Below are 21,573 nucleotides of genomic sequence, written 5' to 3'. Positions count from 1 at the left end.
TAAGCCCTCACTCTAATGATAAGAGTCTCAGATTTTAGGGTCCATTCACACGTGCGTGGTGTATTGCGGATCCGCAATACACCGGGCCGCACATGGCCGGCACTAAATAGAGAAGTTCTATTTTTGTCCGCAGCTATGGACAAGAATAGGACACACTATTTTTTGCGGAGCAGACCAGAAGTTCGGGGCCGCGCTCCGGCAATGCGGATGCGGAGAGAGCACATAGTGTGCTCTCCGCATCCATTCCGTCCCCATAGAGAATGAATGGGTCCGCATCCATTCCGCACAATTGTTGAACGGATGCAGACTACACTTGCGGACATGTGAATGGAGCCCAAGCCAATACAATTTGATCAAAACAATCTGTACCCAGCGCCAAAGTGGTCTCAGGTCAGGCAGGTCCTACCTATGCAGTGGTGCATCTATATTCAGGAGCGCAGGCCCTGCACATGTAGTGCGCTGCTCCTAGTTACCTCTGTGTGCATGAGCAACCAATGAGAGGAGGAACCGCACAGCTATAGGTCAACCTATAGGTCGCCTTGAATTGAAGGAGTGGCACCTTCAGGTGTGAATGTGCTTCTATTCATGTGCACTACTGCCCCACCTATCTAAGAAGTGACCTTGATTAGGTGGTACATATAGCTGTGCGGGTGCCCATGATTAGGTGGTACATATCGCTGTGCGGGCGCCCATGATTAGGTGGTACATATCGCTGTGCGGGCGCCCATGATTAGGTGGTACATATAGCTGTGCGGGTGCCCATGATTAGGTGGTACATATAGCTGTGCGGGTGCCCATGATTAGGTGGTACATATAGCTGTGCGGGCGCCCATGATTAGGTGGTACATATAGCTGTGCGGGCGCCCATGATTAGGTGGTACATATCGCTGTGCGGCTCCTCTCATTGGTTGCTCATGCACACAGAGGGAACTAGGAGCAGCGCACTGTATGTGCAGGGCCTGCGCTTCTAAATATAGATGCACAACGGCATAGGTAGGTATAGTGTAGGACCTGCCTGACCTGAGACCACCTTGGCAATGGGTAGGTGGGCACAGATGTGTTTTGATCAAAATGTATTGGCTAAGTGTCTCAGATTTTATCCTCAGAGTGAGGGCTTAGTCCATATGTTATGTTTGCATCTATTGTTTTAGTGAATTATTTTCCGTAATTTCCGTAACTTTAAGAATAGGATATGCCCTATATTTTTTGTGAGGCCGTAGAACGGATGCGGACAGCACAGGGTTGTGCTGTCCACATCTTTTGCAGCCCCATTGAAATGAATGGGTCCGCACCTGTTCTACAAAAATGCGGAACAAAATATACGGCCGTCTGAATGAGCCCTACCTGTGGTATAGCATTCCAGTGTGCTACAGCTAATGGAAACTACATCCTCAACATTGTAGCATACAACAGAAAAGAATTGTGACACCCCCCACAGCCCCTATAAATGCCCCCCAAAAAATAATTAAACAGAAAGAAATAACTCACAGCAAATGTAAGTAAATTAAATGCTTGAACCACAGAAACCAGAAAAGGAACTAAAAACTTGGAAAAAACAGATGTAAGAAAACTGAAAAGAAGGTGAAATAAAGAGCCCCAACCAAAGAGTAAAAAAATGAGAACCAAAAATACCACGGACAAAAAATGGAAGAATTAGAAGTTAAAAAATACTTTACTGTGCCGTTGACTTACATCCACAAATTGCCCGCATGTTTTTTGGCATGTAAAAAAAATTTACAGAACAGAGTTGTATAAGAATGTCAGAGATACATTCTTGTCACTAGGTTTGTTTGCTTTCCATTTAACCACAAATCAGTGCAGTTTTAGAGACAATTGAGAATCTGGAGCTGTCACTTTAGTTACAATAAATGACACACGGAAGGTGACAAACACAGGACTCACAGCACAAAACACAAGAAAGTAGTCACACACGGCGTCTGTGGCTGTCCTCAGCACTGCCTCTCTACAGCTTTGTAGTGGAGTTTAACAGAAGGAAACAGAGAGGAAATCAAATCCTGGTAAAGTTTTTAGAATTTTGCTTTTTTTAGTCGTATAGATTAATGCTGGGGAATGGCCGCTTCATCTGGATCTGCCTGTTGCTATTCAGTTCGTAGCGGTTTATAAAGCTTGTACTAAATGTGGTTTTTAGGGTTATTCACTTAGTTAATTTGGAAAAACAAAAAAGAAATCGCCTAATGAATAGGATAAAGTGGTGAGGGGGGGGGGGGTAGGTTGAGAAAGAAGGGAGGTCAAATCTATGAGGACACTAGACACTTGATGAAAATGAGCAGGCCGAAGGTGTGAGTCAGTTGCCATGTCCATGATAAGGCGTTACGTAGTGATCTAGCAGCTTTTGAACTTCTGGCTGTAAGGAAGGGACAGGCAATATACAGAACAAAAAAAACAAACAAAATGAACATTGGCATGCCCATCTAGGAAAAGAAAAAGCAAAACTCTAAACACTGACAGATATTACAAACCCTAAACTGCAACTTGTCCGACATGCAAATCTCCTTCACCACCCACCCAGAAAGAAGCAAATCCACATCAGAACAGTAGCAAGAAGAATATCAGACAGCATTATCTTCTTTAAAAAACAACCCTCAAAAAGTTTTTTTTTTTTTTTTCTTCTACTAAAAAAAAATAATAATTTAGAAGTGGAAAAAAAATGAGAGTGAGATTACATGACGAGTAGAGCAAAATTAAGCCACAACAGACGGGGCCCCGAGTCCAAGATGGTTGTCTGCACAGGGAACAATTTTAGCTGCGGGTGAGAGTGAAATCTGCATTCAGCGATTATAAGGTCCATCCAGTGACATGTACAGCACGGGCGCTGCCGCCGGACACGCACCTCCAGGTGGCAAATAAAGCAGCTAAAGTTGTTCCTTTTATTAAATGCATTAGAAAAATGGCAGCGTAGTTGGCAGCTCATTTTAATGCAGGGAAGGGGGAAATTTGAAAACAAACCAAGCATCAAATGTAGGACATAATGCTGGAGAATTACACTGACAGAACCACACAAAAGGGCAAAAAAACAAAAAACAATCTTATCCCACAGGGAAGAGGAGGCGCGCGGCCTCTCATGTCAGAACATAAGGAATGCTTGACACAGTTTTCCAGTTGATGCACACACAGACGGCACGGGTGCTGCTGCCGCCTCATCGGAGGTTGGCTCCCTTTCATTTGCGTGCTAGTGCGGATTAGTTGTGGCCGACGGCCGTCTTTACTGTCGACACTGTCACTATGTAACATTGCAGTGAGATTTTGATCCCTGGATGGGAAGGGCCACATGGCAGTGAATGCGCGATGTGCTGCACCCGACACCGCTGTCTGTCTGTGCATGACAAATAAACAGGAAAAACGAAAGAAAATTGATTTCAATTGACAGTGGGTCAGTTCTTGGCTGCAGGATGTTGATGCATGCTTAAAGTTGCATTTAGGGAAAGTATACAAGAAAGAACAACTGAAATCCCAGCAGGCTCAGAAGGGTTTGGGTGACGGGGCAAGGATGACTGAACGCAGCATTGACCAGACCATTGCTAGATGATTTACATGTAACACCACTATCAGAAGACCCCGGGTGCGATTCACAGGGGGGCTGCACATCAGATCCTAGCTGTGAGAAGGCAGCTCATCTACTTCTACGGGCAAATGCTACTGCTATTTTGTTGAATCCACTCCTCATTTTGGCTTCAAGATCCGCATCAGAAAACCTGAATGTGTGGCAGCACCCTAACTAGAAATGAGGGAATCGATTTGTCTCATCAACAAGAGTTCTTCACCTGTAAGGGGCTGCCCCCGCCGCTGAAGACATTCCACTTACAAGTAGCAGCACATGTACAGTCGCTGCTCCATAAGCAGAGCGCAGGCGTTAGATTGTGTGGGCCAGGTGAGATGTTTGGCCTTGTCAAACAAGCTGTGGGGGAGCTTCTTCACCAGTTGGGAGAGCCCCTTGCAAGTGAAGAACTTATTTCCCACAGGCTGATTTTAGTCAGTGCAGTATATAGCTGGAGCTGCTCTCCCTGAATTCATTTGAGGCCCTTAGGCAGTGTGCTAGGTCTCGTCAAAGGACTTAACAACCCCCCACAATGCCCGGACCCTGACAATACTTACATGTCCTCAGTGCTGGTTTTCCTCCCAGCATCTCCCCTGCATGCAGATAAGAACATCCATCCTATGAGCCAGCAAGGACCAGGTAAGTGTGGTCAGCTCCACTGCTCTGGGCATTGAGGGGGGTTATTAAGTCTTGGATAGAGACCAGCTATGTATGGTGACTTATAGGCAATGCTCCATAGGAATATAATATGCAAAAAGGCATCTCCCAAGGAAAGTCAAAATTAAACTTTTTAACAAGCCGTAAGACATAAGGGAACAGAAAGTGGGGTCCTATCTGAAAGGGGTCACCTTAACGTGGTGAATGGGTGCAAGCTGATAATCATCTAGTGAGTATCGCATTAGATCAGATATTCAGTACACGTTGTGCATCGTATCTGTAACGGTTGTCACCCGAGCCCTCACTTGCAACACAAGTAACTTGTAAAGCGTAGAGTCCACAGAATTGGGGAGGGCGACACTGTTGGCAGCACCTGACCTTTCACAGAATAAGAACATTAAAATTAGGGAGGTAAGAGGCATTGGCGCTGTCCTCATGTGGTATTTCACTGTCTGCCACCTACAGGGCACAGCTGGGGCTCTATGTGGAGGAAATAAGACTGGCATGTCATACACCCGTCTTTATCTGAAGTGTGCCGCAGTAGGATGCCCTGAATTTATTAACAGGCATGCTCCTTAAATTTGACACATCTTCTGGAAATACAGTACAGACCAAAAGTTTGGACACACCTTCTCATTCAAAGAGTTTTCTTTATTTTCATGACTATGAAGGCATCAAAACTATGAATTAACACATGTGGAATTATATACATAACAAACAAGTGTGAAACAACTGAAAATAGGTCATATTCTAGGTTCTTCAAAGTAGCCACATTTTGCTTTGATTACTGCTTTGCACACTCTTGGCATTCTCTTGATGAGCTTCAAGAGGTAGTCCCCTGAAATGGTCTTCCAACAGTCTTGAAGGAGTTCCCAGAGATGCTTAGCACTTTTTGGCCCTTTTGCCTTCACTCTGCGGTCCAGCTCACCCCAAACCATCTCGATTGGGTTCAGGTCCGGTGACTGTGGAGGCCAGGTCATCTGGCGCAGCACCCCATCACTCTCCTTCATGGTCAAATAGCCCTTACTTTCAAAGTTTTCCCAATTTTTCGGCTGACTGACTGACCTTTATTTCTTAAAGTAATGATGGCCACTCGTTTTTCTTTACTTAGCTGCTTTTTTCTTGCCATAATACAAATTTTAACAGTCTATTCAGTAGGACTATCAGCTGTGTATCCACCTGACTTCTCCTCAACGCAACTAATGGTCCCAACCTCATTTATAAGGCAAGAAATCCCACTTATTAAACCTGACAGGGCACACCTGTGAAGTGAAGACCATTTCAGGGGACTACCTCTTGAAGCTCATCAAGAGAATGCCAAGAGTGTGCAAAGCAGTAATCAAAGCAAAAGGTGGCTACTTTGAAGAACCTAGAATATGACATATTTTCAGTTGTTTCACACTTGTTTGTTATGTATATAATTCCACATGTGTTAATTCATAGTTTTGATGCCTTCATAGTCATGAAAATAAAGAAAACTCTTTGAATGAGAAGGTGGGTCCAAACTTTTGGTCTGTACTGTATGTGCTCCAACTGTGGCCTGGCTGAAATTTGCGTCAATTTCTGGCATAAAGTATGATAGATCTGCCAGGCTGCAGGCCACGCCCCCTCAATAAGTCCCTCCCAATTTCATATACACAAAACACTTTTCTTGAAATTGTGTCTTGTGAAGAAATGAAATAAATAGGTAATCTCAAAAACTGCTGACAGATACAAAGAGCATCAACTCCCAAATCATCCCTCTTATTGCCCTGGAGATGCCAGCGGCGGCCATGACAAGACTTTATTCTCCTGCGCTCTTGTTCAGTGAGAGGTAATGTCCCGTTGGTATTATTTTTATCCTGTTTTGATTGTTTGGTATGAGGGCTAATGAGAACACGAAGATGTTAGTGTACAGGAGCAGGAAGTGTTGTCATAGGGACGCTGGCACCGCAGCTCTTCATGCAAGAGGCTGACATGAGACGGGCCTTGAAGATTAAATAAATATGGCTTGTCCAGGGTCACAGTCCTTTCCCCCTTACACTGGGGGTTGACTGTGGGGTGAGGTATGCTAAGAATGTTCTTATCCTGGAAGTCCTCGATTATTGTGACAACGAGGTGCAATGAATCTTGGTGCTGCGGGCGCTCCTCACCTCACTACCATCGTGTATACAGAGGTCAGTACCTAGCAATAAGTCAAATGCTGCTTTCATTCACTGGAGGTGGGGGGGGGGGGGAATAAGCCATGGACAGGGAGAGGCTCATAAGACCACAAGGCCGGTTGTTTTAGGGTAGAAAAAGACCAATCTCTGCTTTTACCATCCACATTCCCAATGAGAGCGAGCTGTCTCTATAGAAGATTCCACAGTGTGGGGCTGGGACAAGAGCTGCAACCTCCTGACCCCCGGCTCAGCCTTGTTCCATCACTGGCCCGGAGGCCTTTCTAAAAATGTAGCACCGCAGCTCGGAGAGCACCTGAGGCATCTTCACCCAGAGATGTCGCCTCAGGCCTCCCTCCTGCAATCTGGGTCACTGATTACTAATAACAAAGTAGATGCCTGTAGATTGTAAGATGGATGGACATTGCCTTTTTGGGGACTGTGAATTTACCATTTACACAACAAAGAGCCCAAACCTGATACCCGGATATGAAGGCGTTAAAACAGTAGAACTCCAACTGCAGAACCAAGAACATATCATATAAGTGCTCTTAAGTCCTCATCATATTCAACGGCACCCACATACATAAAATGGACCAGCGACCACTGCACCCTGACACAGTCAATGGACCAGCGACCACTGCACCCTGACAGTCAATGGCTCACTGCACCCACAGCCAATGGCTCAGTGACCACTGCACCCACAGCCAATGGCTCAGTGACCACTGCACCCACAGTCAATGAATGGCTCAGTGACCACTGCACCCACAGTCAATGAATGGCTCAGTGACCACTGCACCCACAGTCAATGAATGGCTCAGTGACCACTGCACCCACAGTCAATGGCTCAGTGACCACTGGACCCACAGTCAATGGCTCAGTGACCACTGGACCCACAGTCAATGGCTCAGTGACCACTGCACCCACAGTCAATGGCTCAGTGACCACTGGACCCACACACTCAAAGTCAATGGCTCAGTGACCACTGGATCCACAGTCAATGGCTCAGTGACCACTGCACCCACAGTCAATGGCTCAGTGACCACTGGACCCACAGTCAATGGCTCAGTGACCACTGCACCCACAGTCAATGGCTCAGTGACCACTGCACCCACAGTCAATGGCTCAGTGACCACTGGACCCACAGTCAATGGCTCAGTGACCACTGCACCCACAGTCAATGGCTCAGTGACCACTGGACCCACAGTCAATGGCTCAGTGACCACTGGACCCACAGTCAATGGCTCAGTGACCACTGCACCCACAGTCAATGGCTCAGTGACCACTGGACCCACAGTCAATGGCTCAGTGACCACTGGACCCACAGTCAATGGCTCAGTGACCACTGGACCCACAGTCAATGGCTCAGTGACCACTGGACCCACAGTCAATGGCTCAGTGACCACTGCACCCACAGTCAATGGCTCAGTGACCACTGGACCCACACACTCACAGTCAATGGCTCAGTGACCACTGCACCCACACACTCAGTCAATGGCTCAGTGTCCACTGCACTGACATACAGTCAATGGCTCAGTGAGTATACCTTCCAATCTATAACTCTGGAAATCTTTATGTGGGAATGTTCTCTCTGTAAAATGCATGTGACTGTGTGCACACTTGCTGCGGGTGCACATGAGCGTTCAGTCCTCTCTTGGGACCTCCAGACGGGTCACTCTGAGGTGGTGCACGGCTCTGAGCTCTAGCAGTATGGATTACAGAGCAGATTCTGGGTGATCTGAGGGCACCTAGTAAAAGCTCCTGGCCCACTTTCCGGTCTATTCTTACTACAATCTAAGAGGAGACATAAGCTTTGTTGGAATAATTACACTTCTTCTTAATGAGCAGAATCCATAAGCGCTTTGATTTAGTTGTTGTCTGTAAAGGATGCATATTTAATAGCCGTGCCAACCCGCTCAGGACAGAGACTTCAGAAAGAAGAAAGGGCTGGCGATGGTGGCTTTAGCAGGAGGCTTGTAAAGTCTAATTAACTTGTGCACACAGCCCGAATCTGGGCCGCAACAAATGAAAGGATTTCAACAGTTTGAAGTCCACGTGAACTTTCTTCATAAGCGGCTTCTTCACCCCCCCCCCCCCCCCCTCTGTTTCATTAAAAAAAATAACATCTCAATTAGCAGTCGCAGTCTTGAAGCCGCCGTATGAATATTTGCTTTCCTTGTTTTTAGCAGCGGCGCGGACTCGGGAATCACTCGTGTTTCTGTGTAACACTCAGGGCCGCTTTAATCTTCAAACAGCTGCATGTTGAAGGCCGACGTGCTGCGGGCGTCACATTCTTCACAGTGGCGTTTACAAGCTGCCGGAGTAAAGTGGAAGCAGTTTCTGAATGTTCCTTCCCTTTCTAAATGAACTTGCTGAGATGAATGTGAATTTCTTATCTGGGGATGATGTTATTGGCGTACAACTCGCTAATCTTCACCGGCATGGAGCGCTAATTTCGCCTGTTCCCTTAAGGCTTCGCTTTTATTTGTGAAGAGAGGAGTACTGTCGCTTCGCTCCGAATGGCTGCTATTGTACTTGTCGTAAGGAGAAGCGCCGATCGGGCCAGGGCCATGAGCGATGTGACGTGGATGATCAGGAGTCCAGTTACATGTAGATTGGAACCACAAAACGGATCTACATTTCCCCACTGCGTTTTTGGGGCCATTAACACTGTTCCTCCGTGTGAATGGAGTTCTAATCCTCACATGAACAATGTGGTGTATTTTTCCTACTCGGTTTCTTTTCTGCGCCATCAGTGCCTGTAGTTTCGGCACCTGATCCCCATCACTCAGTGTCTCAGGTTATGTTTTATGAAGCAGGAAGGATGCTTACTGGAGTTTTTTTTTTCTTCTAGTTTTCTGTATGTAAAATGTAATCATTATAGAATGAAAACTTCTGTAACTCTAATATACACTCACTGACAAAAAATAATAAAGCACCCAGATAGAAATATTGGATTGCTGCAGATATGTAAATGACCAAAAGTGTGGTCTGATTAGCTACTGGTCTATTACAGGCTCTCAGAGGCTTCTTCTGGGTAGTGTACCTCTTGGTGAGAGATCAATGACTGCTAGACATGCGTCTACGGCACATGCAAAGACACTTTGACTGGTTGACAGACTTTGAGAAGGGGTGCATCACTGGACTGAGAGAAGCAGGATGGTCGTTTCGATAAGTTACCTGCTATCTAGGCCATTCTGACCCATGTTGGGAGCAGTGGTTATGTGAGGGCACACACATGGTTTAACAGGCTCCAGCTGACCAAGACAGACACCAATAGAGAGGTCCAGTTGATCTGCCAACAAGCATGACAAGCTCCCACAGTTTCGTTGTCCACCATCCAGACTCGGGTGGTCCCCTTCATACACCCCTGTTTTTGCTCAGATTATTTCCAGGAGATTAGCAGAAGGAAAATGTCCTGCGATTGACTGCCAGCCACAGTCACCTTCGTTTACTATAGCGCCGTGAACGAGAAATCTGTACTGCTATGGACTGGAACCCTATGGTCTTCAGCGATGAATCCAGGTTCTGTTTGGCATCCCACAACAGTTTGATTGGAGTATAGAGGCCTGGTGGTGAGCACTTCAATCCTGCCATGTGCTCCTCTCATGTCAGGGCTTCCATTTATGCAGGATAATGCTCGCCCGCACACAGCAGGGGTTTCCCAGGAATGTCTCCTCCAGATTACACTTCCTTGGCTGCCCGTTCACCAGATTTATCAACAATCCAGCATTTATGGCTTCACCAACCTACAAGTGTGTGGATCTACAGGCCCATCCTTAACATCTGTGGGCCTCCATGCCCAACCGTATCTCATCTTGTGTCCGGGCTAGAGGCCGTATCTCATCTTGTGTCCGGGCTAGAGGCCGTATCTCATCTTGTGTTCGGGCTAGATGCCGTATCTCATCTTGTGTCCGGGCTAGAGGCCGTATCTCATCTTGTGTCCGGGCTAGAGGTCGTATCTCATCTTGTGTCCGGGCTAGAGGTCGTATCTCATCTTGTGTCCGGGCTAGAGGTCGTATCTCATCTTGTGTCCGGGCTATAGGCCGTATCTCATCTTGTGTCCGGGCTAGAGGTCGTATCTCATCTTGTGTCCGGGCTAGAGGCCGTATCTCATCTTGTGTCCGGGCTATAGGCCGTATCTCATCTTGTGTCCGGGCTAGAGGTCGTATCTCATCTTGTATCCGGGCTAGAGGCCGTATCTCATCTTGTATCCGGGCTAGAGGCCATATCTTATACATACACTCACCTAAAGAATTATTAGTGCCCCCATACTAATACGGTGTTGGACCCCCTTTTGCCTTCAGAACTGCCTTAATTCTACGTGGCATTGATTCCACAAGGTGCTGATAGCATTCTTTAGAGATGTTGGCCCATATTGATAGGATAGCATCTTGCAGTTGATGGAGATTTGAGGGATGCACATCCAGGGCACGAAGCTCCTGTTCCACCACATCCCAAAGATGCTCTATTGGGTTGAGATCTGGTGACTGTGGGGCCATTTTAGTCCAGTGAACTCATTGTCATGTTCCAGAAACCAATGTGAGATGATTGGAGCTTTGTGACATGGTGCATTATCCTGCTGGAAGTAGCCATCAGAGGATGGAGACATGTTCTCATTCTGTTTACACCAAATTCGGACTCTACCATTTGAATGTCTCACCAGAAATCGAGACTCATCAGACCAGGCAACATTTTTCCAGTCTTCAACAGTCCAATGTTGGTGAGCTCGTGCAGATTGTAGCCTCTTTTCCCTATTTGTAGTGGAGATGAGTGGTACCCGGTGGGGTCTTCTGCTGTTGTAGCCCATCCGCCTCAAGGTTGTGCGTGTTGTGGCTTCACAAATGCTTTGCTGCAGACCTCGGTTGTAACGAGTGGTTATTTCAGCCAACGTTGCTCTTCTATCAGCTTGAATCAGTCGGCCCATTCTCCTCTGACCTCCAGCATCCACAAGGCATTTTCGCCCACAGGACGGCCGCATACTGGATGTTTTTCCCTTTTCACACCATTCTTTGTAAACCCTAGAAATGGTTGTGCGTGAAAATCCCAGTAACTGAGCAGATTGTGAAATACTCAGACCGGCCCGTCTGGCACCAACAACCACGCCACGCTCAAAATGGCTTAAATCACCTTTCTTTCCCATTCTGACCTTCAGTTTGGAGTTCAGGAGATTGTCTTGACCAGGAGCACCCCCCTAAATGCATCGAAGCAACTGCCATGTGATTGGTTGACTAGAGAATTGCATTAATGAGATATAGAACAGGTGTTCCTAATAATTCTTTAGGTGAGTGTATATCATAGATTTAAACTGAATTTTCTTTGTGTACCTTGTTTCTCAGCAAGCAGAGGTCTTGGAACTGGTGAGGAACCGTCATTGAATGGGAATATCCTGGTTGATATCACAAGGTCAGAATCTTTGCACAGTGAATATAATTTTCTTCTTTTCATATTTCATTTATATTTTCTGTACTTTGGTATTTTTACTTCTAAATCCAAAACTGACAACTGCGCTGTGTGCACATGGCCTTAGAAGAGATCTCTATAGGATTTATTGAGGGGAAAACTGCAGGGAAACTGTTAAAAAAACATTAGAGTTGGATATCCAATATCTAAAATGGCTGTTTGCGGCTCCATCCATTGTGTAGCAGTCACGTGTCCTGCCGTATTCACATGAATGAGATTTGAGCTGCAGTACTCGGGCACGGTTACTACACAGTGGATGTATCTTTCTGCTTCTGGAGCCCCACCAATCTGGCATGGACGCCCTATCCTGAGGATAGGCCATCAAGCCTTAAAAGGTGGAAAGCCCCTTTAAACTCGCCTTCTCGCGCACCCTCCACTCCGCCTTCTCTTCCTGGCTGCAGCTGTGATGTAAGGTTTCAGCTGCAATAGTATACAGGACAGCACCGCTGCAGCCTGATGGTGTGGATGGAGCGGTGACACGGCGGTGGAGAGGATAGGGATGCTTTAATTTTTTATTTTAACAGCCTCCTTGCGGTTTTCCCAAAATAAATTTGAAACTGGAAAACCCAATTATTGGGTGGACAAGCAGTCCGATTCCTCCACGCTCAGTAATGCGGATTTCCTTTCCGTTGCCATGCTTGTAGTGCCGGCTGCTCCTGTATAGTGTACATGAGGTTCACCCGGGAATGTCTATAAGCTGCATGTCAGCCGAGGGTTTCAGCTGCGCTCCTGAGCACCGTCCCCCGACCATACGCTGCGCCTGACCTACATAAGCCGAGGACAAACAGGGAATATGAAACGGTTCAGTGACTTCACCAGGGCCCGTCCTCTCACCTTCAGGCGGTTTATTTTTTTATGTTTCTGATGGTACATGCTCATTGAAATATGGACGTCTTTCCATGAAAGTAAAAAAAATGCCTTTTCAATTCACCCTCAGTATATTACTGGTGCACCAGCCGTGCCGAAAGCAAAGTAGTAATGCCGCAACTGACAGATGAACGCCATTCGTCTTCCAGATACTAGAGAATATTTAGGCAGGTGGGGTGCGAATATCAGGGCCTACATTTCTCAATCGGTTTTCTGTGGAAAGGCTCCTGAAAGTTTTCTCCTAAGGATGGTCCTACATTTTCCATTTATCACCATATATTTTATAGGAGAGGGTTCATAGACTGATCTTTGACAGCTGCGCCCCATAAATATAAGGAACACGACGCGGCCATTCTGTGGTTCTGCAGCTGGAGTTGCTCATTGCCGACATTATAAAGGGTCAGAAGACGATGTGCTGCCGTCAAATCTCCCACTTACTGCTTCTAAGAGCTGGCATGGAGGCTACCACACCATCCGCTCCGACACAGACCCCCACACACTGCACCCTTTTCTGAGTCCAAGTGCCCTTTGTGGAATCTTCTAACATAGGGACGTGTGAGCAGCGCCTAAGCATAGACGTAAATCACAATCTAATGCGGCTCACTCTACAGAACAGGACACAGTAATAGGTAAGACAGTAACAAGCCACATGCAGCATAACCCACGACATAGCATGCAGCGGTCATGACCTTTGCTGTGCCTGCAGCACATCGCACCTGCAGTGCCGCAAGCCCACAGCCACTTAATGAATGGATCACTGGTCACAGATAAATAAAAAAGGAAGCGTTCAAAGTGGCAATAAAATTGTGTCATGCCATCTGTATAGCGGGCAGCCTTGTGTCCTGTGCCCATCCATATTAATATCAGGTAATCGGGGGCTTTTGGCCAGTCCAAACCTGACATTTTTGGCCAGTCCAAACCCAGAAATTCATAGGGTGCAGGGATGAGACTTGGGAGGGACGATATTCTGGATACTAATTCTCATAGTGGCACAGACATAATTTTTTTGCCTTTTATCAGAAATATAATAATTATAAATGGAAAAAAGCAAATTACAAGGTGTAACTAAGCAAAGAATGACTAAAGGACGCCTGGTGTCATCCATGGACAGAATCAGATGTGAAAGGATGTCAGAATTACCACCATAAAGTCATGTGCTGCAACTATGAAGTGGAATTCTGGAAATATACACATATCCTGCATATATTTCATCCATCCAGGTAATAGTTACCTATGTACAGGGACAAGAAGCCGGTTACTTTGTGGTGCTGGCAGGGATTTACAGACAGAAAAGTCCGCAGCGGCTCAGCCTGCCATTCACAGCATGCTCTGTAGACCCAGGAGAACCTGCTCGCTTCTGCTACGTTAAAATGTTGCAGGCCACTCTGTGGGATTCAAGGACTGCGACTGTCTAATTTCGGGGAGTCTAAATCAGCAGAAATCTATATACAGTTTATCAGATTAAACTCCCAAGAAATTCTGACAGTGTAAAATATCTAGAACTAGCATGTAACTGGCGGGCCTAGAGGACTTCCTCTCTGGAGAAACGTGCAAAGATGGATTCTGGGAGAAGGGACGGATATGGGAGATGCATTTACAATGCATTCAGAACGTCTTCAGACCCTTTCACTTTTTTCACATTTTGTTATATTAGTCCTTGTGCTAAAATTTTAAAAAATCATTCTGCCCTCAGGTCCCCATCATGAGAAAATGAAAGCAGAATTGTTTTGCAAATTTATTACAAGGGAAAAACTAAAATGTGGCCTTGACATAACTATTCAGCAGTGACACTTGACATTCAGCTCTGGATCATCTCCGAGATGTTCTACACCTTGATTGGAGTCACCTGTGGTAATTTCAGTGGAATGGACCAGGGTTGTCACCATACCAAAATTTTGATTCGATTTCGATACCAGAAAAAAGTATTGTGATACTCGATACCATGTGAAAAAAATAAAACCCCCTAAAAACAGCGTGCATTCCGAATTTTATGGAATGTCCGGCCCATAATCGAACAGTCCGATCCTATTTTTTGGGGTATGTGGTAAGGTGCAGAGTACCGTAATGGATGGCAGATACGTGTCACCGAGGTTCCTGGCCTCGGTGAGGTAAGAGCCGGATTTTGTGTGGTAACAGCAGAAGCTGTTGACACCTTTAATACTTAGTATGGCTGCAAAGCCAAATCCGGGCCGGCTCTTACTGGGAGTAGGTAAAGAGTCGGGCGGGTGCCTACCCCCCACGTTCCAGAACCAGGTTTTGGAGCTGGGATTTAAATTCCCAGGCAGCAACCTCAGCTGGGAGGAGAAGGAAGGGAAATCGCTGTGAGTCTGGGGGGTTGTTTGCAGTGTGTGGACCCCGACACAGGTGTACAGAGCGCCCAGCATCCTGGGGGAAAACTTTATGTGGCTGTGCGACCGGCCAGGACAGGACTCATACAAGTAAAGGAGCCAGGTGAAGCTCGCTGTTATTTTGGGTGTGAACTAACACCAAGAGACTGTTCTGCTTTTTCTGTTTGAGCAAATGTGAAATCAACGCTCTTTTGCTTCGTTACCTGGACTCCGTTTGCCTCTATGCTGCACCCGTACCCCTGTCTACCGGAGTAATTCCCCACAGCGGACAAATCGCGCGTTTTTTATTTATTTAATTTTTTTCTGTTACGGCATTCACCGCATAGGAGATTTTTAAAAAATATTGTAATAGTTTGCACTTTTTTGGGCGTGGCAATATGTAATATGTTTATTTATTGTTTATATATTTTATATGTAAAACGGGTGTGATTTTTTTTTTTCTTTTTATTTAATAACTATTTGCCCCCTTGGGGGCTAGAACCTGGGATCTTTTTATGCCTTGTCGCTTTCACCCTGATAGAGCTCTATTAGGGTGACTAGGACTTCACACTCTCCCTGCTTCCCTGTGCTCACAGCACCAAGGAGCTGACCATGGAAGGCTTCAGTAGCATCCTGGCTGCCATGGTAACCAATCAGAGCCCCAGATTACACTGCTGGGGCTCCAATGAGAAGCTGCCACTGCACCACCAATGAGGAGGAGGAGGAGGGGGGGACCCTGTGGCCACTGCCACCAATGACTTTAATACTGAGGGGGCAATGTGCCATTAATGATTTTAGTACTGGGGGGGGGGCGCACTGCACCACCAATATAATTAACCTTTAATACAGATACAGGTGGCGGGTGCCGGCGGCAGAATCACATAGCCGGCACCTGACCTCTGAGAGGTAGCTGCGATCAGTGGCAGTTAACCCCTCAGGTGCCGCACCTGCCTCCTGTATTTGAATTAATAAGCGATTTAACTTCATTGGTGGCACAGTGGCCACAGACCCTCCCCTCCTCTTCCTCTCATTGGTGGCAGTGGCACAGGAATAGGGAGGGACTGCTTCCTTCTCCCCTGTGCTGCTGAGGAGAACATGGCGCTCGAATCGATGCCGGGACAAAAGTATCGATAATTCGATACCCACTACAACCCTAGATTGGACATGACAAGGAAAGACACAGCCCCGTCTACATAAGATCTCACAGACGACAATACATCAGAGCAAAAACCAAGCTATGAGGAGGAGAGAACTGCCTGTAGAGCACAAAGACAGGATTGTGTGGAGGCTCAGATCTGGAGAAGGGAACAAAACCTTTCTGCTGCAATAAAAGTTCCCAATGGCACATGGTCTTACATGGAAGAAGTTTGGAACAACCAGGACTCTTCCTAGAGCTGGTCGCCCCACCAAAATAACTAATTGATAGAGAAAGGCCCATGGTAAGAGAAATCCCCAAGAACCCAGTGGTCCTTCCTATGTACAGATGGGAGAAAACTTCTAGAAGGTCGACCATTACTGCAGCCTCCACCAATCTTTGCTTTTTGGCAGACCGGCTGAAAGAAAGCCTCTCCTCGGTAACAGACACATGAAAGCCGCCTGGAGTCTGTATAAACCACCTAAAGGACGTCAGACTATGAGAAACATGATTCTCTGTTCTTTTGAAACCAAGATGGTACTTTCTGACCTCAATTCTCAGCGTAATTTCTTGAGGAAACCAGGCGCCGCTCATCCCCTGCCCAATACCATCCCTACAGTGAAGCATGGTGGTAACAGCATCATGTCTGGAGGAGATGAGGCGCCGCTCATCACCTGCCCAATACCATCCCTACAGTGAAGCATGGTGGTAACAGCATCATGTCTGGAGGAGACGAGGCGCCGCTCATCACCTGCCCAATACCATCCCTACAGTGAAGCATGGTGGTGGCAGCATCATGTCTGGAGGAGACCAGGCGCCGCTCATCCCCTGCCCAATACCATCCCTACAGTGAAGCATGGTGGTGGCGGCGGCGTCATGTCTGGAGGAGACGACGCGCCGCTCATCCCCTTCCCAATACCATCCCTACAGTGAAGCATGGTGGGGGTAGCATCATCTCTGGAGGAGACCAGGTGCCGCTCATCCCTTGCCCAATACCATCTTTACAGTGAAGCATGGTGGTGGCAGCATCATGTCTGGAGGAGACCAGGCGCCGCTCATCACCTGCCCAATACCATCCCTACAGTGAAGCATGGTGGTGGATCAGTTGGGGTGGAGGGAAAACTGAATGGAGCAAAGTCCAGAGATATTCTTTATGAAATCCTGATCCAGAGCTCTGGACCTCAGACTGGGCCGAAGGTTCACCTTCAATGGCCCTAATAATCACACGGCCAGGACAGCACAGGAGCAGCTTAGGGTCAACTCTGGGAATGTCCTTGAGGGGCCACAGCCAGAGCCCTGAACCCAATGGAATATCCCTGGAGAGACCTGAAAATGGCTGTCCACCGACATCCCCCAACCAACCTGACAGAGCTGGAGAGGATCTGCAGAGGAGAATGGCGGAAAATCCTCAACTCCAGGGGTGTAAACCTTGTGGTATCATCCCCAAGAAGACTGGAGGCTGGAGTCACTGCCAGAGGGGCTTCAAGTAAGTCCAGAGTAAAGGGTGTGAAGACTTATTTCCTGAGTAAAGCGGCTGAATACGTATTTTGTTCTCACTTTTTCATTATGGGTGACTGAGGGCAGAATGACGGGGGAACTTACAGCACAAGGAGCTAGATAAAATGTGAGGAAAGTGGAAGGATCTGAAGACTTTCCCAATGCAGTGTACATTCATCTGAAATTTGTGGCTTTAAAGAGACACTAAACCCGAAAATGATTGAGAATGAAGGGAACGCTGTCCACACATGTCAGTCTGGAGTTCCTGCAAGCTCCCGAAATAGTCCTAAAAAAACCATCACATTGGGCCATCTCCTCGATATCTTTATGCTTTAGGGTGCACACATTTATATTTTATCCATTTAGTGTCCCTTTAATGTATGGTACCTGTGTTTTTTTTGTGGGAAAACATGGACAGGTCACCCCATGATGACCCTTCTGAACATATGTACTTATGGCACTGAGCCCCCCGTCCTTGACTGGAATCGCACATGAAGGCGCCTCCCTCTGAACGCTGAAAGTCCCATTGGAAAGACATAGAGCTGCGGAGGTATTTGGGCCGGGGATGTCTGAGGCAGAGCGGCTGGCAACACTTAATGAGCAGCAAGAAAAGAGCCGTCCTATTAAACACCACCGCGGGCTGTGTATTCAGGAGTCCATGTTTGAAGAGTGTTTTTTTTTTTTTAGTAAGAAGAAAAAAAAATTATAAAACCCTCACTGCACACACGATTTTTAGATTTCAGTCTAGCTCCGGAGAAGACGGATGGGTATCTGTGTCCATATAGAGCTCTCCGGCAGCATCCCTACCTGGATCAATGGTCCTACAGATCTAAGAGAGACTCCACATTGTCCGCTAGGTTAACATACAGCCTGATGCTACCATCACTAAAAAAAATTGGAAAAGGCCTCATCTGCCCTTGGAGGGCTGGTCATTGCTCTATGGCTAGATCTCTAATATATGCTGCTCTAGAATGCAGAGGGAACCTGGTCACATGCAATAAATGGTTAAGACTTACGAGAATTAGCAAGCAGAAAGTACACTGACCTGACGTACCTGTGCCAGTTTCACATTCTGCCGCATCTTCATCATCACTGCCGTTGTAGCACTCTGCCGACGTCTGAATGAGGTCATCTGTAGGCTGTGGACAAGAAGAGACCTGCAATGTTATCTAGAGAAATGGGAGTCCGGTCCGAATACACAACCAACCCAAGGTGGAACAGAAGGGCCGCCTCATGTGGCCCAGTAAACAGACTCTGCTCGTGGCAGCATTTATGGAGGGCCGTCTTAACGTGTTGGTACTGGTCATAGCGGATGCTCCTGTCCCACCCTACGTCTGGCGGTGTGTATGGTATCAGGGTCTTCTCTCCTCCTACTCTGTGCCTCGCCGATCGCAGCAGCAGCTCGGGGACAGCTGGTAATTCCCTGGAGCAGTAAAGAGCCCCATCCCCACCTACGTATGCCATCTCTACAGAGCTGAAGTGAGCTTGTTCCTGTAGGACAAGCACAGTCACCCTGAAGGTAATCGCTTCACATAAATGTGCTTTAACAAGGGCTGCCGCAATTACAGCTGTAGTCATTCCTTGTAATGGAAGAAGAAAAACATCTCTTAATATTCACATTATGGCATTAAGCAGCTCCTCCGGCCTGCCTGCGATTAGTACGTATTTACAGCTAATTCCCTATAAGAATATCACAGCGATTCCCACATTGAGCCGGGCCGCATTATAACCAAGCACACAGCCCGCCACAAGCTGCGTTAATCAGACGCCTGCTGCAATAAACCAGTCGCACATCGTGTTAATCAGTCATTCCCAGCAGCCATGCGAACATTTAACCGGTTGTATTCAGCATCCAGCTTATTTCCGTCACAGCCATCCGGTTATTAGCTACACCGCCCGCCTTACCGCACAGCGCCCATGCCTCTGGCCAGCGTTACCCGTCACAGGGCTGTTCACACATCTGTCAGCACATTCATGCTTTCAGTTTTTACAATTCCAGATCAGGCTCTGTTCACATCTCCTTTCCTATCTGCGTCTTCCAGACTGGTACCTACAGCACACAGTCCCGTACACCGAGGGCCTGTACATTGTCACAGCATACCACACCACAAACTGTAGTTGTTTTCTGGCTCCTTCTTCAGAGAGTTTAGTGAAAGCTGAAGCCTGCGGTGCCACTTGTTGCCCGTTGTATCCTACTGTAGTAAAGCAGAATACACACAATGGGGGTCATTTACTAAGAACAAGAGGTGACCTGAGCCTTAATGAGATCTGAGCGCTGTATAATATTACTGTGCAGGAGACGGCCGACATGGACCCAGAACATACCCCTAATGTGGGCCGCTCACATCCCGACTGCCGTGCCTAACCAGCATGTTTCGATCTGGACACCTCTTCTGAAATACTCTGTGCTGCCAGGGACCCAGTTCCTTATGTTCTGTAACCATGACCTCGCTCTTGTCTCCATTCTCCTTCCGGCCATCAGTCCAGTGTATAGAGGTTTTCTCATTAAACATCCTTTTCACATAGAAACAATGGTGTATATATGATGGGGGTAGATCGAAGGTCTGGATGAGACCCAGGTCATCCATACTCCCTCTCACTGTGCTCAGGATCTACAGATAAATCAGTGGAGGAAGTGATCGGCCGGTCATTATGATCCTGTGTAACGAGCGATGGCCTCACAGCACCACAGGATGGTGGACAATGCCGATCTCCCAGCGACACCAACCGTAACCAAGAGCAGAAAGCCGAGAAATGTCACTGCCTCATCTATCTTCATCATCATCATCACAAAACCTCCACATGCCGAGCCGCTACTAGTTCAGGCTCTGAGCCCCCATATCACCCCCAGGATGCCATCTGAGCTCCACACGGTGGCATCGCCTAAAATCCTTCATTTCATTAACTTGTGCTGCTGAAAGTGAGAAGAATGGAGTAAATCTGCTGCCCGTCATTTAACCCTTTCCTGCCTGCCCTTATCTCAAAAAGATGAGTCAGGAACATGAACAGGTTCAGTACCCAGGACAGCGCCCTCATGAGCTATAAATTATTGTCCCCACATGTGAATAATGGCAAGTGAAATTGACTGGTAATGATCTCATCAGCCGACATGCCAGGCCTGCACTAGAGCGGGGCCCAATAAAGCAGTCCGTGCCCCCGCCCTCTGTGGAGGTTTATTCACCGCTGACAGTTATTACCAGCAATGTGATGTACGGCCTGTAATAGACCCAGATATTATAGTTATCCTGAGGATGGAACCTCTGTCTCAGCTGCACATAAACCTCCACAGGACGACAGCAGCTTCTCACAATATAGGACCTTCGTATTCGGGATACTGGAGCAGAACTTCAGCTGTATCTAGAACGCTGTAGTTATGACAACACGAAAGACAGAACTTCACAGCGCATGGAACAAGAGTGAGAAGCTTTTATCTACTCCGATCAATTATTAACAACAAAAGATTGAGCAGTCAAGAAAAACAAGAGACGGGCAGATGGTAGGACAAGGATGGAGGTCCGGACAAACACAGGGCACGGCCGTCCAGAACATGGACATAGGAAGTCAAGCACAACAACTGGAACCATGACCAACATAAGCTTCCACCTGAAAGGACTGAAGCGTCATCTTCCTCTGGACATGTGAGGGGACCAGTTCATTGGAGAAGACAATTCTGGAGTAGGTTGGTGTAAAAAAAATACAAAAAACACTCATGACACTGAGGAGACTGAAGACCCAAACACACTGCTGACTGGAGGAGAACGCTGGTCAGACTGGACAAACACACGGCTGACTGGAGGAGAGCGCTGGTCAGACTGGACAAACACATGGCTGACTGAAAGAGAATGCTGGTCAGACTGGACAAACACATGGCTGACTGAAAGAGAACGCTGGTCAGACTGGACAAACACACGGCTGACTGGAGGAGCGCTGGTT

The 21,573-nt window shown here is 47.1% G+C and overlaps 1 protein-coding gene across 3 annotated transcripts in view; it reads right to left on the bottom strand.

The window, feature by feature from the left end:
• The window catches only part of NRXN3 (neurexin 3), a 335,275-nt gene that overhangs the window by 3,528 nt on the left and 310,174 nt on the right, over nucleotides 1–21,573 (bottom strand). For 2 of the 3 annotated variants that reach the window (XM_040411261.1, XM_040411262.1), the window contains one exon: nucleotides 18,695–18,779. In XM_040411261.1, coding sequence (XP_040267195.1) covers nucleotides 18,695–18,779 — 85 coding nt within the window. Of the gene's footprint in view, nucleotides 1–18,685; nucleotides 18,780–21,573 lie in introns of all 3 variants that reach the window. The other variant, XM_040411260.1, reaches the window with a different exon arrangement.

The sequence above is a fragment of the Bufo bufo genome, chromosome 11 (assembly GCF_905171765.1).
Source record: "Bufo bufo chromosome 11, aBufBuf1.1, whole genome shotgun sequence".
Taxonomy (NCBI): Eukaryota; Metazoa; Chordata; class Amphibia; order Anura; family Bufonidae; genus Bufo; species Bufo bufo.
This window is presented reverse-complemented; position numbering and strand designations above follow the sequence as displayed.